The 16874-nt window shown below is 43.0% G+C and overlaps 1 protein-coding gene across 2 annotated transcripts in view; it reads left to right on the top strand.

Moving 5' to 3' along the window:
* LOC103604169 (serine/threonine-protein phosphatase 2A 56 kDa regulatory subunit gamma isoform-like) overlaps positions 1–13930 on the top strand; it is an 85623-nt gene extending 71693 nt beyond the window's left edge. Inside the window, exons 4-9 of one of the 2 annotated variants that reach the window (XM_008588750.1) lie at positions 1137–1229; positions 1316–1446; positions 8182–8241; positions 10016–10124; positions 11436–11489; positions 13690–13930. In XM_008588750.1, the coding sequence (XP_008586972.1) occupies positions 1137–1229; positions 1316–1446; positions 8182–8241; positions 10016–10124; positions 11436–11489; positions 13690–13764 (522 nt within the window). In that variant the 3' untranslated portion in view covers positions 13765–13930. The remainder of the gene's footprint in view (positions 1–1136; positions 1230–1315; positions 1447–8181; positions 8242–10015; positions 10125–11435; positions 11490–13689) is intronic. The other variant, XM_008588751.1, reaches the window with a different exon arrangement.
* Positions 13931–16874: the final 2944 nt, after the last annotated feature.

Below are 16874 nucleotides of genomic sequence, written 5' to 3'. Positions count from 1 at the left end.
GGTGTACTGGCCCAGGGCCTCACTTTAGGTGCTGGCAAATGATCTTCAGTGATCTCCGATCTTCAGTGGCATAGTCCTTGCAAGTCTGTACATATAAGAAAAATATTTTAGCAGAGCAAAGTGCATGTGTGTGCGTGTGTGTGTATGTGGACACTTTGCACAATCTGCAAAGGTGGAATTGTCAGTGTTTTTTCTGTGGAAATGGCCACTTTGTTGATAGTTACTGAATTCAAGCCTAGAGGACCTATGCAGACACCTCCCAGTTTTAGGCAACTTTCTGTGTGCCCACTGCTCACCCCAAGTTCCATTGCCTTTGTAAGGTGGGAGGTTGATTGGGTAGGCAGTGCCAGGCCAGCATAGGCAGGTCACTTGCCAGATGTGCCCAAGAGGAGGGCGGGGCATCCACCAGAGGGAACTAAAGAGGGGAGAGAATGGGAGGGAATTAGACAGTGCGGCAAACAGGGAAAGAGGCCATCTCGGTAGCCAGATGTTCCCTACCCACGGCGTCTGGTTTCAATAAGTAGCTCCGGCCACACTGTCCAACCCAGCACTTCCCCTTGGTGAAGGGGAAGAACTGCAGGTGATTGTGGTCAGTGTCTGCACCTTAGGCCCCTCTGCCCTCGTGGCCCCCGAGTTCCCGTCTGCTTGGCTCTGTGCCCGGCACTGCAGGATCCTACCCAGGGTTTGGTCATAGCCTGGTTTGTGGCAGCTGTGCACGGTGGTCTCTGAACACTGTAATTTGACCATTGGTAGCATCAGTCACAGATATAATTTTGTTTAAATGCCATTTAGGGGTATAGTCTGTGGTTTTTACTAAATAAAGTAATTACTGTCATCAATTATAATTTAATTAAACCATGTAATTTAGCATTAATTCTGTAGATAATGTGTTTTTTTAAAAAGCTAATATTTGCATGCAAATGAAGATTCAATTCATGGTGTATTTTTTAATTTCCATTCGTCATCAATTATAATTTAATTAAACCATGTAATTTAGCATTAATTCTGTAGATAATGTGTTTTTTAAAAAAGCTAATATTTGCATGCAAATGAAGATTCAATTCATGGTGTATTTTTTAATTTCCATTTAATAAAATACCATGTTATTTGACTCACTGTTGTTTTTTTCCTCCTAGCTTGTTTATGAATTTTTCTTAAGATTTTTAGAATCTCCAGATTTCCAACCTAATATAGCAAAGAAATATATTGATCAGAAGTTTGTACTGCAGGTAAGGTACAGATTAGCTGAAACTACAAAAGCTGTTATCTGCAGAGGTGTAACACTGAGTCACTAAATGTCTTTTTCTTGTTGAAGCTTTTAGAGCTCTTTGACAGTGAAGATCCTCGGGAGAGAGATTTTCTTAAAACCACCCTTCACAGAATCTATGGGAAATTCCTAGGCTTGAGAGCTTACATCAGAAAACAGATAAATAATATATTTTATAGGTAAGTCCATACATGGATGACATTTGTCTTTGTGCATGGCGAAGTTCATTTTCACACTCAATGCTCCCCCTGATCATTGCCTTTGACATGAGATTAAGGACCAGTGGGGGTGATTTTAGGGCAGCTGTTTGTCCTGTCCAGGTGGACCCCAGGTTACACTGTGGCAGTGTGCCCGGCTGGGCTTGTCCTGCCCCCCTCCAGTGCCCCCTCTGCCTGCTGTCTGGGCCGGCTCCACTACGCCTCACCACACATCCTTCCTTTATTCCCATTTCTACTGAAATGTGGATGAATTCATTCTGTCCACACTAACTTTTTCCTTCCACCAGTGCATTACCTTGTTCTTCCCCTTTAATCTCAGGGTGGGGTGGGGGGTGGTGAGGAGTGAAATAATTAGTCTTTAGAAAACCACAGAAGCTCTGAGAACTCAGGTGAGAGGTTACACACGCCCTCTGTGCAGGGAATGGAAACCCTGCTAGAAGCAACTGGTGGAGGGGACAGCTGTCCAGTGTCTTGCCGCTCTCTGGGCCCATGGGACCACAGAGAAAGACTGTAGACCTTGTCCTGTCAGTGTCTGCAGACCTTGTCCCACTGTTCACAAAAGAACTTGCCATAACATTCCACATGCGGTATTTGCCGGGACCCCTTGACCCTCCCTGTCCCTCACACACCCCGTCCTCCCCATCCCTAGTCACAGCTCTTGCCAGGTCGCAACATCCCTCCAGTCCACTGACATCTGTGTTTCCTGCTGCCTGAGTCCCACAAGTATGTGACCGTCGCTGTCTGGATAACTGGGGCGGAGGTCCCAGGGTGTGGCCAGCCTTCTCCATGTCCTGCCTCTCCACTCGTGCTCCAGGCCCTCTCACATCAGGATTTTGCAGCTGTTGTGTGATCCGCCTGGGAAGTCCTTTTCCACCAGCCCTCCTCAGCCTTCCAGGCTTCCCAAAGCATCCCTTAACCGGGAAAGCCTGCCTGACCTGGTGGATGGGTCAGGCTCCCACGAAGGCAGCCATCATGGCAGCAGTTTATTCTACAGATTTTGGCTTCTCGGGTTGGCTCATCACTCTAAGGCACCTGACTCTAGGATGGCTCAAGGTAGTGATAGATCCTGGCAGTGATGGGGACTGTGTGACAGCATCTGCCCTCCCAATGAGATAAGGAAGTATGCAGGTCTCACACAGTCCCGCTGCAGGGCCAGGGCCACTGTGAGGATGACAGTGCAGGCCGTCACCTAGAGCAGGGACTGTATTTCAGCCACGGTGAGCACACAGGCCTGGGGGATGACCAAGCAAGGGGAAGCAAAGGGGGAGCAGAGGCCCCACCCTCGGAGCCCAGCAGCCCTCTCTGGGAATCCCAGCGCAGTTCCTCTCATGCTGTCTCAGCCCATGCACAGCCCAGCGGCGGAGGCTCCCGCATCCTGCCCCACTGCAGCCATCAAGGTCTAATTCCTCTCGCTCATCTCCCGCCTGACGGGCGTCTCAGTGTCGGGGCCTTTCATTGTGTGTGTGGCTTTCCTTTGAATTCCTTCCGAGTTCCCCACATCCCGTTCATATAATGGAGCCTAGGGCTGGAGGTGGCCCAGACCTGACACCAGCTGTATGTGACCAGAGAATGGCGTCATGTTCCTGAATGTGATGTTCCTAGTTTATATTTCTTGCTATATATAGTGCCTCCTTTTTAACGAGATCGTTACTTGGCTGATGTACTTATCTATCAAAACACAGAACAGGTACAATTTAAATTCCAGTCTTTTAGGCCTAAAATTAAAATTCTTCCTAAAGTATTTTGTTTACTTGTTACTAGTAGGTTTTGTTCAGATAGCAGAATCACAAATCATTGAACATCTGCATTAAGGAAGTAGAAAACATTTCATATCTTAAAGAGTCTTAATTTAATAACTCAAGTACTTAAATGGGTTATTACTCAAAAGTTATTACACATAGTTTAGTCCAGTTCTCTCTAAAGTCTCAGTGCGAGTGTGGGTGTTTGGGGAGTTTTATATATATAAAATAAATATATATATAAAATAAATATATTTTTATATTTTTATATATTTTATATATATATATATATATATAGTAAAAATGTCTCTTTTCTTAACATTTATTTGCACATATTTGCGGGGTACAGTGTTGTTTCAGTCCTGCACCTTGATTCACTTAGGGTAGACTGCATAGCTCTGTACCCATTAGTCCACCACTCACACTCCCCCTGCCCCCTGCCCCCTGCCCTCCAGCCGCAGGTAACCATTATTCTACTCTCTACTTCTGTGAGAACCACTTTTTTTTTTTTTAGCTTCCATGTATCAGTGAGACCATGTGGTATTTGTCTTTCTGTGCCCAACATACTTCACTTAACGTGATGGTTTCCAGTTCCATCCATGTTGCTGCAAAAGACAGGATTTCATTTTTTTAATAGTTGAGTAGTATTCCATTGTGTAGATATACCACGGTTTTTTTTTTATCCATTCATCATTGGTGAACATTTAGGTGGATTCTGTCTCTTGGCTACTGTAAATATTGTTGCAATGAACATAGGAGTGCAGGTGTCTTTTTGATATATTGCTTTCATTTCCTTTGGATATATATCCAGTAGTGGGATAGCTGAGTCATAGGGTAGATCTATTTTTAGTTCTCTGAGGAACCTCCGCACTGTTTTCCACAATGGCTGTACCAATTTACATTCCCACCAACAATGTAGGAGGGTTTTCTTTTCTCTGCATGCTCTCCAGCATTTGTTATTTTCTGTCTTGTTGATTAATAGGCAGTCTAACTGGAGTGAGATGATATCTCATTGTGGTTTTAATTTGCATTTCCCCATGATTAGTGATGTTTAGCATTTTTTCATGTGCCTATTGGCCATATGTATGTCTTCTTTTGAGAAATGTTTGTTCAGGTCTTTTGCCCATTTTTAATTGGGTTAGTTAATTGTTTGTTTTTTGCTGTTGAGTTTGAGTTCCTTATAGATTCTGGATATTAGCACTTTGTCTGATATGTAGTTTGCAAACACTTTCTCCCCTTCTGTAGGTTGTCTCTTCACATTGTTGACAGTGTCCCTTTCTGTGCAGAAGCTGTAAAGCTAGGGCTTACAGACCCCTCGGGTCTGTTGCCCAGGTTGGGTTACAAACCCTCCACACACAGGTCTGTGAGCTAGGTAGTAGAAAAAAAAGGTTCTGGGAGCCGTGGGTATAGAAAAATGAATGGGTTTTAATCAGATCTAGGAGCAACCGTACTAGCGGCTTCTCTGAGAGTTCTGAGAAGCACTGTGGATCAGAGCTGTTAGTCTTTTACACTTAAGTCCACAACCCTGGACACCTGGGTGCCCATACACACCTCACATTAAGTAGTAACAAGGAACACATGAGGACATTTACAGCAAGTGCTCAGCAAGATTCTGAACATCTGAGGGGCCCTGACATTTTCCTATTTTTCCCAACAGAAGCTTTCTAGTTTGATGTAATCCCATGTGTGTATTTTTGCTTTAGTTTCCTGTGCTTTGTAGTCTTGTTCAGTAACGTGCTGGCCACTCCCATTTTATGGAGCATTTCGCCTGTGTTTTCTTCTAATAGTTTCATAGTTTTGGGTCTTAAACTTAGGTCTTTAATCCATTTTGAATTGATTTTTGTGTATGGTGAGGTAGGGGTCTAGTTTCGATCTTCTGCATGTGGATATCCAGTTTTCCCAACATAGAGTGTGGTATTTTTGTATTTTGTTTTTAGTAACTTTTCTATAATTATCTTGATATATGTAATCAAAAGCAAGCGTATTATTTAGATTCCATAATTAGTTTGGGTCTCCATCGTCAGTGACACCCCTTCCTCATTTCATGTGAGAAAAAAAGAAAGAGAAAGATCTTCAGGGATGTATTCAGCTCGTCTAAGTTTTTTATAGTACAGCTATATCTTGTTAGAAAAAATATTTCAAGCACGTTTGAATCAACTTAAAATGTTGGTATAAAGTTCCTGTTTATATCTATAGTTTCTCATTCAAGTCAGCTGTTTAAAATGTGAGTTAAACAGTGCTTTAGGCCACTCATGGTGCCAGCTTTGGCAGACAGTGGAACCTGCAGGCCAGGTGGGCACAGTGGGGCAGCTTCTTTTGCTGCCTAACCAACCACTCCACACCTCGGCAGCTTAAATCAACCACAATTTCTGTCATCTAAACTGGGCTCAGCGGGACAGTTCTGCTCCACATGTTGTCTGCTAGGGCTGGAATGTCCAAGGTGGCCTCTTCTCTTGTGCCTCAGTGGCACGGCTGCTGAGCATCTCTGTCCCTCCATGTGGCATCTCTGCCTAATGTGCTTGGGCTTCTTCCCAGAAGGAAGAAGCAGCTGCCGGTCCTTCAGGGTTTGGCCCAGAACTGGTACAGTTACTTCCACCCTTTGCATTGGTCTGAGCAGGTCCTCAGGACAGCCCAGGTTGAAAGGAGGGGAGACAGAGCCCACCTCTTTCTGGGAGGTGCAGAACACACCTATAGGGAGGAAGGGAATTGACACCATCCATTTTGGAGACTTCTATGACAAGCAGGGACCAGCTCAGTTTTTAGAGGGTCTCATTCCTTTCTTGCTGAAAGAGCAAGGAACACTCAAGCCTGCTCCGCACAGATCATCATGGCGCCCTCCACTTTACGCCCTCCTGCTTTGTCTCCCTGTGGAAAAGCAAGGACTGTCCTTAGTTTCTCTTTCATGTACCTACTTCAAATCAGGTTAAAATAATGAGGAATTCAGAACTTATCAATAAGAATATAGTAATGTTGATTTAGGAAAATGAAATGGCTTATAGCTAAACGCCACCCTCACTTAGATGTCAAAGCTGGTGGTGACAGATGGGAAGCACGTCTGAGGGTGCGGGTCCCACCTGCCGCCTGCACGGCTCACAGGCTGTCCGCGAGACGAATAGTGACCTGAAGCACATGTCTTCGCTGTACGCAAAGTCGTAACTGTGCATTTGAACTATTTTAAATATTTCAAATAAAACAAATGAAGCCAAAGGGAGCCTTCGGGTTGAGTTTTATGAGTCGAAGCACTTGTCAGTGCAGACACACTGGGTTACTGACCTCCACCTAGTGGCAGCTTCCAAGCTCTCGGGGCAGGTGCAGTAGTGAGGAGGGGAGGAGAAGCCAGTGTGATGGGAACACTTTCCATTCAGGGGGATCGTGCCTGTCATTGTTACACCGCCAGGTCCCCAGGTCCTGTCACAGTGACTTCCTGCCTCACGTTCAGGCTGCAGCCAGATTCATTTTTCATTTTCATGTTACTGTTTCACTGCTCAGTCATTCTGCTTCCTGGGCGCTGGATCTCGGCTTGTCTAAGCTGCCTTGAAGCCTCTCCACAGAGACCTTTGTTCTAGCCAAATGAATTCTTTCCCTGCACACCCCCATCTTTTAAAATCTGTCAAAATTCTCCTTCAGGGCCCAGTTCAGGTGCCAACCTCTTAGTAAATACTGGTCATTTGTTAATATAAAAATGTTAGGACCCCTTCTTCAGAAATATCTCACATCTGTGGATGTTTGGCCTGCTCTTTACCTTAAGATCACTATTCCATTTGTTTCAAACATGGACAATAAAATTTCAGAGTCAGATTTTTTTTAATCTTCACAAACTTTTATTTTTGGCCTAGAGCTGTCTCTAAATGTATAGTTTTCACCTGATAGGCAGGAAGCTTTTTCAGAGGCCTCTCTCACCTCATGCAGAATACCCTGCCTGTATTGGCCTAGACCGACACCAGGTGAGCTAGGGCGTGGGACAGGAGTGGGTTCTTTGTGACTATGGGAATCTTTTCTAGGGAAGGAAATTTTCTTGTTTCCTGACACGTCCCTGTTTCCTCTCCTTGTCCCCAGTTTACTCAACAGACGTGTTTTAAGCACCAAACAGATGCCAGACTTGGTCCTACCACTGGGAACACAGTAACGAGAAGTCCTTGTCCCTGTCCCCGCAGCAGTCCCATCTGGAGGGAGACAGGCTGAGACAGAGAAGGGTACATGGTCCAGGTGCTCCCCTGGAAGTCTGCATGGTGGGCACAGTGGGCAGAGACTTCTCAGAGGAAGGGAGAGAACCAGGGCCTGAGGCAGACTGGTCCTTCAGGAGGTGGCATCTGAAGCGTGTAGAGGAAGGGTGGGGGGTGTCAGTGGGGAAGGAGGCAGGATGGTACGAGAGGTGTTCAGGTAAAAAATTCTGCCCTTGGGACTGTGCTAAATACTGCAGGCTTTAAAATGAGTAAGACACCAACTTACATTGAAATGCAGCAAAAGGGCCAGTAAAAAAGACAAAAAGGAAAAAAAAAGAAAGAAAGAAAAAGAAATGCAGCAAAAAAATAAGGTGAATTAATGGATCAGTTAAAGGGATGGTAGGTAGATGCACATGTGGTAAAGCCGGTAGAGCATGCTGTTAATGGTCGAGTCTGGGTGGTGGAAATATGGGTGTTCACTGTCAGATCCTTTCACCTTTTCTGCATGCTTGAAATTTTGCATAATAAAATATTGGGAAAAAATTTGAGTAAGATGGGCCCTCTGCCCTTTAGGCATTTACATGTCCAACCTTGAAGGAGTTTCTTTGGATCCTGAAGGGGCTACTTGCTAACAATGAGCTTCTGCACCCAGGAAGGTTTTCTCTAATAGAGGTGCTTATTGCTCCCTGGCTACGTGCTTCCCTCCTACAAGCATTGTTTTCTTATTCAGAGGATTTTAGTCTTTCTAGCTGTTATTTCAGTGTTCAGTTCTAATTGACTACTTGTTCTTGTAGGTTTATTTATGAAACAGAGCATCACAATGGCATAGCAGAATTACTGGAAATATTGGGAAGGTAAGTGTCTGTGTTACTGGTAGCAAATGGCAGTAGATGGAATTTGTGACAGTTCATTGCCTTCAACTGCCCTCTTCCCCAAAGCAAGGCAATTTAAACCATTCTCTAAAAGAATTTAAATAAAATTTCATTTAAGGAAGAGGTTGGTGACCTCTTGGATTAGAACACACCAAATGACAAATCTCTCCCATTTTTGTGGTTCCATATGTAGATTCTACTTCATATACCTGAGTATCATTACTATGGAAACACAATTTCAATTTTTTCCTGAACAGCAATGTTAAAAATAAACTTAAAAAGGTTTATATTAGAAGCTTATAAGAGAATAGGTTCTATATCTGGGATATTGAGGAAATGTTAATATTTCAGATCGCTTTGATTTTATAGGTTTTTCGTATGTACACTTATAAAATAAACATTTCAAAACTTTCATCATCTTAATCCAAGTAAAGTTCTTGGTTGCTATCATTTTTTTTTAAATAGATAGCCTAAAGGTTTTATATTAGATCTCCTAACCTACCGTTTCCCAAACAGCTCCACGGTGAATAATCTTGGCAGTGCCTTTCTCCTGGGCCTCTTTGGGGAATCAGTGCACGTTAGGATCAAGGTTCTGAGGAACCTGCAGTGAAGAAGCCAGGCACTCTTGTGGGATCTAGTCACTCCCTACAGCGTTTAAACACAAGAGTCTTTCCTTACAGAACACTGTCGTATCTACGGTGGATATAGTCCTGCCCAGTAGTTCTGAGAAAAACCATCCTTGCTGCTTTAGCTGTAACTTGAAAAAAATGTTAATCCTCACTGAGAATTCTGCTCTGATTAGTTTCAACACACTCCGCCTAGCTTCTCTCTCAGTGTAGTGTAGTGAGGGGTTGAGGAAGTGCCCCTTACTAGGTGTGTGACCTTGGGCAAGTTAATTCTCTAAGATGGAAAGAACGATCGTACTTCCCTCCTAGGTTGTTGCAAGGGTGGGGTGAGCTGTGCAAAGTGCCCAGCACAGCCTGCCACATCCCGCACATAAGGGCCACTGTGCCGCTCCCACTCCCAGGATTTATTATGTTTATCTTCCTTCCAGAAGAGGAGTTTTGCCTTGAGTTCAGCCTTCCTGCAGCACCCACGATGCCCCACCAAGTTAGAAATTGCTCTAAGGGCTTCTGAGGCTCCCAGAAACATCTATCTGCATTTGCCTAATTATAAAACCAAGTAAATATACTAGTCAATGTCTGAGACAAAAACTTCAGTTTGGAGTCTCTTTGGGCTCAGTATGGACCCCCTTTCCTTGCAGAAGGGAACAGCTTTCTATCTGATTTTTAACCAGTACCCATTCTGCACACACTTGGACTCTATTGCCAGCATTAGAGTAATAAACCTGAATTACACCAGGACAGCGTGGATGCCCATAGGTGGACAAAGCCTGAGGGAAGGTGCTGGGTATGGGGGCACCTGGAGCTGGGGTCCCACCGAAGCTTTCCAGTCTTCTTGTCCCTGTCTAAGGAAGGAGATTTTGCCCCCAAGAGTTCCTGCTGTTCTGTATGATACCTTATAAATCCAGAATTTTAAAATCATCTTATAGTTGCAAAGATTAAAAATGACTGTGCTTTTTTGAAGGCATTTAATTATTTTTTAAATTTCTGCTGGTATCCTCCTTTTTCTAAAACATATATTTTGCCTTCTGGGTTTTCATGATGAAAACAAAAACTGAAAGCAAAACAGGAAGATATTTGTTTAAAATCTGGAATTTGTAAATATTTAAACCAAATAAGTTCTCTTTTCACAGTATAATTAATGGATTTGCCTTACCGCTGAAAGAAGAGCACAAGATTTTCTTATTGAAGGTGTTATTACCTTTGCACAAAGTGAAATCTCTGAGTGTCTACCATCCCCAGGTAAGGAGGACGGGGGTGGGGACAGCTGTCATCCTTGAAATAGGACTGAACTCAAGATAGTGAACCCAGCCTTTTAGCTGGAGTGGTTTTTGGTTTTTTGGTTTTTATACCACATTATAGACTTTGGAAAGAAGGCTCTGGCCCTTTATTGAAAGAATAAAGGGTAAAGAGAGATTCCTGTTAAGAAACTCAGGAAAATCTCTGGGATACGGAATTTTTGAATTAGTTTTAAGCATAGAGAAAAAGGAGTGACTAACTCTCTGAAAGGAGTCCACGAAGACTTCTCAGAGAACAGTTTTCTGTAATGTGATTTAAAATGTACCTTCACAAAAAAAGCCCATAGGTCCATGGCCAGTGAAATGGCCCACAAAAAAGTAAAAAGAAAAAACAAACAAACAAAAACTAGGTTTTTAAAACTGCAGAAATCTAACTACAGTTATACTAAAAAATTGGTCAGTAAACGATTACTAACTGGTTAGTTGGCTGCATTTACCTAGGAGACTTGGTTTTCCTTCACTCTTACATTCACTTTTAGCTGTCGTGGGGCCTGGCACGAGGTTGTAGTATCCATTCACAGATGCACAAGACTGCATTCTGCCACGCCCCACTTTGGGAGTTTGCAGCATGGGATAAACTACAAAAAGTGTATTATTCTTTAACCGATTCAAGTAACGGTGGCTTCCCGGGAAATAAATAATTTACTTATTTTTTCTGATTGCTACTAACTGGTAATATCGTAATATCCAGCCAGGTAGTTACTGAATTAATTGGTATACAAAAGAACCTAACACTTCAGGTGTTTAAGATGGAACTAGATTTTTTTTTTTTTTTTTTTAATCGGTAAGGGGATTGCAACCCTCGGCACGGTGTTGTCTGCACCACGCTCAGCCAGTGAACACACCGGCCATCCCTATATAGGATCCGAACCCACAGCCTCGGCACTACCAGCACCGCACTCTCCCGAGTGAGCCACAGGGCCGGCCCAGATGGAACCAGATTTTAATTTGGTTTTTCTCAGCTGTTAGATTACTTGTTCATTATAATCTGCAAAAGGACCACAGGAAAAACTTCCCATACACTGGGTTGACTTGGTGGTGGTGGTCATCTAAAGACTTTCCTGATTTTTCATTTTTTTTTTTTTTTAACATTCCAATTTATTACCGATTGGTAGGGAAAGAATTATCTGCTGAGCATCGGTCCCACTCAGAACCTCCTGTGGGCTCACCAGGTGGGCAGCACCTCAGTCACAGCAGCCCTGTCTGCACCACATGGACATGAAGTGTTGATGCTTTTTCTCCTTTTACTTTTTAGCTGGCGTACTGTGTAGTGCAGTTTTTAGAAAAGGACAGCACCCTCACTGAACCAGTAAGTACGCTCTCTGGCCAGGGGCCTTGACCCTGTTGCTAGCACATCTCATAAGGTGTGAACATTTCGCTAAATGTAAATTATCGCCACATGTCTGCTTTACCAAATTGCTGTTCAGACAGCTTTTTCATCTTAAGTTACAACACTAATAAACAGACTGATTTCATCCATGTGTAAAGGTTTTCAGAGTGTAGTGATTTTAATTGCAGGTTCCTTTATTGCAGTGTTATTTTATGTGATGGGATTGCCACTCTGTCCCTTATTGCTCTGTGCTCCTTTTCATTGCAGAGCATTGGAGTGGTTGTAGCCGCTAAGTCGTGCGCAGTTCAGTACTTTCTTTCACATCCGCTCAGTTTGACAACATGCTTGTATTTAACTGACTGCAGTCAGAGGAATTATAGTGAGGGTCTGAAATGCTTGCTGTACTAAAGAGGTTTTACTGTGTTGAAAATTCTTTCCAAGTTCGAGTGTAAGTGTTTTATGATCATCGAATCACAAGTGAATGTTAAATGGCTACCATTCAGTGTTTGCATTTCTTATTTTCTTGGCATATTTATTAAAAACAGAAAGTCTCTTATAGCCAAGATAACAAAGTCAGGCATGTCAGTGCCACTTTAAGCTTTTGAATGCACTTTTTTTAAATAGCTTTATTGAGATATAATTCACATACCATACAGTTCACCCAATTAAAATATAGACTTTAAAGGTTTCTGGTATATTACATTATTAAATTTTTTTAATCATGGTAAAATATATATAACATAAAATTTGCTATTTTAAATGTACAATTCAGTGGCAATAACTACATTCACAATGTTACGTAACCATTACTTCTGTCTGTTTCCAGACAGAAACTCTGTACCATTAAACAGTAACTCTTCATTTCTCCTCTCCCCAGCCCTTGCTAACTTGTCATCCACTTTGTGTCTTTATGAATTTGACTACTTTCTAGGTACCTCATATGAGTGGAATCAAATATGACGTGTCCTTTTGTGTGTGGCTTATTTCATTTAGCTTAAAAGTCTTCCAAGATTCATCCCTATTGCATCATGTATCAGAACTTCATTCCTTATTACGGCTGAATAATATTCCATCATATGGATGCACCACATTTTGTTTATCCATTTATCCATCAAAGGGCACCTGGGTTGTTCCCACCTTTTAGCTGTTATGAATAATGCTGCTGTGAGCATTGATTTACAGACATCTGTTCAAGCTTCTATTTTCACTTCCTTTAGATACATACCCCGAAGTAGAATTGCTGAATTACATAGTAATTGTACGTTCAGCTTTCTGAGGAATTGCCGTACTGTTTTCCGTAATGACTGCACCATTTTACGTCCTCACCAGCAATGTGCAATGGCTTCAGTTTCTCTGTATCCTCACCAAGGCTTATTTTCCTTTTTCTTTTTTTTTTCTTTTAATAATAACTGTCTTAATGGGTGTGAAGTAGTATCTTACTGTGGTTTTTGATTTTCACTTTCCTAATGACTAATGACGTTGAGCATCTTTTCATACTGGCTATTTGCATATCTTCTTCGGTGAAATGTCTATTTAAAACCGTTGCCCGTTTTTTAATTGTGTTGTTTTTTATTATTGAGTAACAGTGTTAAGTGCCAATTTAAGTGTTTTTTAAAAGTTATTGTTAAAAAAGGTAGATATTGTAATTCCTGAGTCCTTCCTGTCCCTTTAGCTGTCTTTTGCAGTTTTCTTGTGAGATAATAGTTTTTGTACTGAAAATACCTGAGAAATTCTTAATACTGAATTCCTGAGTTAAACTGGAAGCCCTCAAGGAAATGTCCCAAATCTTACCAGACTCCACCATCAAGCACAGTTAAGGTACTTACTCCAATTTAGAGTGAAGACGTGTATTTTTATCCTCCTTAACTGGACTGAGACATGTTTAGGTAGGAAAAAGAAAAATGAGATGGTGTGAAGAAAAAAAGACCACGGGGGATTTTTTTTTCCTACTATATTTCCTCCAGTGGTTACACACCCTAATTCCTTTGTCTTTATTTGAGGTCTTTCCAAACTAAATGGTGAGAGCTTTTACCGGAGAAAGTAATGTGTAAAGAAATTCCGTCTGCCCCACTTCCTGCCCTTTTTCTATCCAAAAATAAAAGGGAAAGAATGATATGAAAGGAGGGAAAAGGTTTTCTTTTGTGATTTTTCATTGTGCCTACTTCTCGTACTCCTGTAGTGGCTGAAGTACTTTCCAAATGTCACACCGCGTTTACCACAGACGGAGGCTTCTCCCACCAAGTGCCGCCCCTAGCGCCTCTGTCCTGCCGTCCCCTGTCCGAGCCCGAACCCTAATCCTGCTCCAGCGAGAGCCCAGTGAGCAGGCTCCACCCCGTACTCCCTTCTACCTGAGAGGAATGTGAAAGCTGAAAAAGTTTGTAAATGTTTTTAATTCTGCTAATATAGTAAATACACAGTGACTATAACTTTGCAAGAGTGAGAGCTTTTTTTTTTGTCTTTTTCCGTGTCCGGCAACGGATCGCAACCCTCAGTGTCGCCCCCGTACCAGACCAGGACCGGCAACGGGATCACAACCCAAGAGTGAGAGCTTTTTTTTTTGTCTTTTTCCGTGTCCGGCAACGGATCGCAACCCTCAGTGTCGCCCCCGTACCAGACCAGGACCGGCAACGGGATCACAACCCAAGAGTGAGAGCTTTTAAATACAATTGTCTAAAAGAAGGCGAGAGATGGCATACCAGCTTCAGTTGGGTCCTTCCATCATAAATATTAATGCGAAACTCTGACCTGGCACCAGCACAAAGAAGCTGCAAACCCCTACATACCCCATCCCCAGTATTTCTACCCAGAATCTCTTCATTGCTTAGGTACCTGTTGCACAGGTAATATACTACTGCTGTCCTAGGTATAGAAAGCAGATTTAATTTTCTCTACATTAAAAACATTCAGACTCTCACCATAGTGCATTTTTTCTTTTGGAATTCATATTTTATGAAAACTCAAAGGCCATTTTGCCTTACTTCAGCATTAGAAGGCTGTCGATTAAAAGATCAGAGTATAGACACTCGTGAAGGGGTCCTTCTGTGGGTAGCATTAAGGACACTTGGTGCACACGTGCATCTCTCGGGGCTGCACCTAATGGACTCCTGAAGTCATCATGTGCCCAGGCTCAGGAATTTTTGAAGTATGATCCGCTTAAAAGACTAAGATTTAAAGGACATTTGTTGCCCCCGTTTGTAATCTGTAATTAATATTTCTCATTTGCAGATTGTGTACAGTGCTCAAAAGCTTTCTGGGTCAATTAGAAAAATAATAATGAAAAAACCCAGGAAACCCAGGAGATCTGGACAGAAAAAAAAAGTTTTCTGGACACATTAACCACATTCACTATTGTCGTAAGAACAGGGGTTCATCAGATAGCTTACAGAAGTAAAATTGTGTTCCGTTGTCACCGCCTGTCTCTGTAAGCCAGTTGACTTTTACTACATGGCTGGTGGCAACTCTTCATCCTCCTGGTGCTCTAGGACAGGAGAGAGGCTCCCCAGGACCTGAGACTGAGGCCACTGGCACACCCATCCAGGCTCGCTGACCCCCCACAAACATACACAAGGCAGTCCACTGAGTTTCCAAAAGAAAGCTCAGTGTCCAGAACTTTACCCAGCAGCAAACAGCCGTTGCTGCCCTGGATTAGTATTCCCTGAGCAGACACCCTCTTCTGCAATATACTGTCACTCTCTAAAGCAGCTGAAACAGTTGGTATTGATGACAGGTCATTCCAAATAGTGTGAAAAGTAAGTCCAGTGTACAAATTTGGTTCCAGAAATAATACCTTTTCCAAAGAAATGGAATGATGAGTTGTATAGCTTTCAAATTAACATATTTCTCCTAATAAAATTCCATTTGACAAATAGAAAGGAATAGTGGATTAATGGAGTGATTTGCATCTGCTGTATTCTTAACAGTGGTTCCAATACACAGACTAGAGTAGGTACCCAATAAATGTTAAGTAATTTTAAGCTAATAGGAAGAGAAAAACTATTAAATGATGCATTTCTAGGAGTAATTCCTCTTAAAGACAGTTGTCTTGTAGATGTTTATGTCAGACTTGAAAACTAGGAGCACTTCCTTTTTTTTAATAGATTTTGGAGTTTATGAAGTGTAAACTTATAAAAGATTGTCCAGGATCCCAAATGCCAAAACATCAAAACAGAGTTTTGATGTGAATGGGTGTGATCTGTTGAGCTGGAAAAACAACCAGGCAGTCCGAAAGAACCAGCATTTGCGGTGATTCTACAGCAGTCAGGGTCCCAGCACAGGAGCGGGGACGGTGGGTCCACGCTGTTACTATGAAAAGGTGAAACAGCTGCTTTAAAGTAGTAGCTCGCGCTCTTGCTCCCTCTGCTCTGCTTCCACCATCTTGCAATGTGAGACCCCTGGGTCACTGTCGCCACCACCAGAAGGACTTTGGACTTCCCAGCCTCAGAAACTGGAAGTCTGGGAAGTCCAAGATCAAGGTTCTGGCAGATTCCTGGTTTGTAGATGGCTGCCTTTGTGCTGTGTCTTTACATGATGCTCCAGCCCAGGTGGATAGTTCTGCAGGACTACAGGAAAAACAGACGAACAGAGGAGTATTGGACAGTCTCATGAATGACAACCGTTCCATCAGCGCCTTGAAAAATCAAGACACTTTCAATAGATGAAGAAAAGGGGGAATCAATGTAACAGAGCAGTTTTAGAAGACAGTACTGGATTTCCCGAATGGGTAATGAGCTCTCTTATATTTAATCCCCTGGAGGCTGACTTAACTTCATCCTTAAATTAAAAAGAAAAAAAAAGCTTGCAGACAGCAGATCCAGGGACTTCTCAGTCTCCTTTATAATTGTGACACCTGCCATCACTGTTGCCACCACCAAGACCTTCACCATCTGTGTTCCCTAGACTTTGGACTTCCAACCTCTGAAACTAAATATCAGCTTTCTTTTGGTTGGTGTTTGCAAGGACTTCCGGTCAAGATGGCGGAATAGACAGTCCCTAGCTTCACTCTCTCCCACAAATCAACCAATTTAAACTATAAAAACATAACATCAAGTGCATATGGAATGCAGAGACGTCCAGCGGGGGAGGAAGAAGCTCCGTGGAGACCACATGCCCTGCGGGGCCGCCGTCGCACGATCCAGCAGATAGGCTTCACCACCGCCACCCGGCTCCATTCCCATCCAGGCCCAGAGCGCACAGAGTGGGCAGACGTCGGGCAGGGGAGGTGGAGGCTCTGCAGAAACCACACATCCTGCGGGGCCGCCACTGCGTGATCCAGCAGGTAGGCTTCACCGCAGGCACCCAGCTCCATTCCCAGCCCAGCCTAGTGCACGCAGAGCAGGGAGACGCCCAGCAGGGGAGGCAGGAACT

This window comes from Galeopterus variegatus, unplaced genomic scaffold, assembly GCF_000696425.1.
Source record: "Galeopterus variegatus unplaced genomic scaffold, G_variegatus-3.0.2 Scaffold5019, whole genome shotgun sequence".
Lineage (NCBI taxonomy): Eukaryota > Metazoa > Chordata > Mammalia > Dermoptera > Cynocephalidae > Galeopterus > Galeopterus variegatus.
Note: the sequence above shows the minus strand (reverse complement) of the source record. Positions and strands in the feature narration are given on the sequence as shown.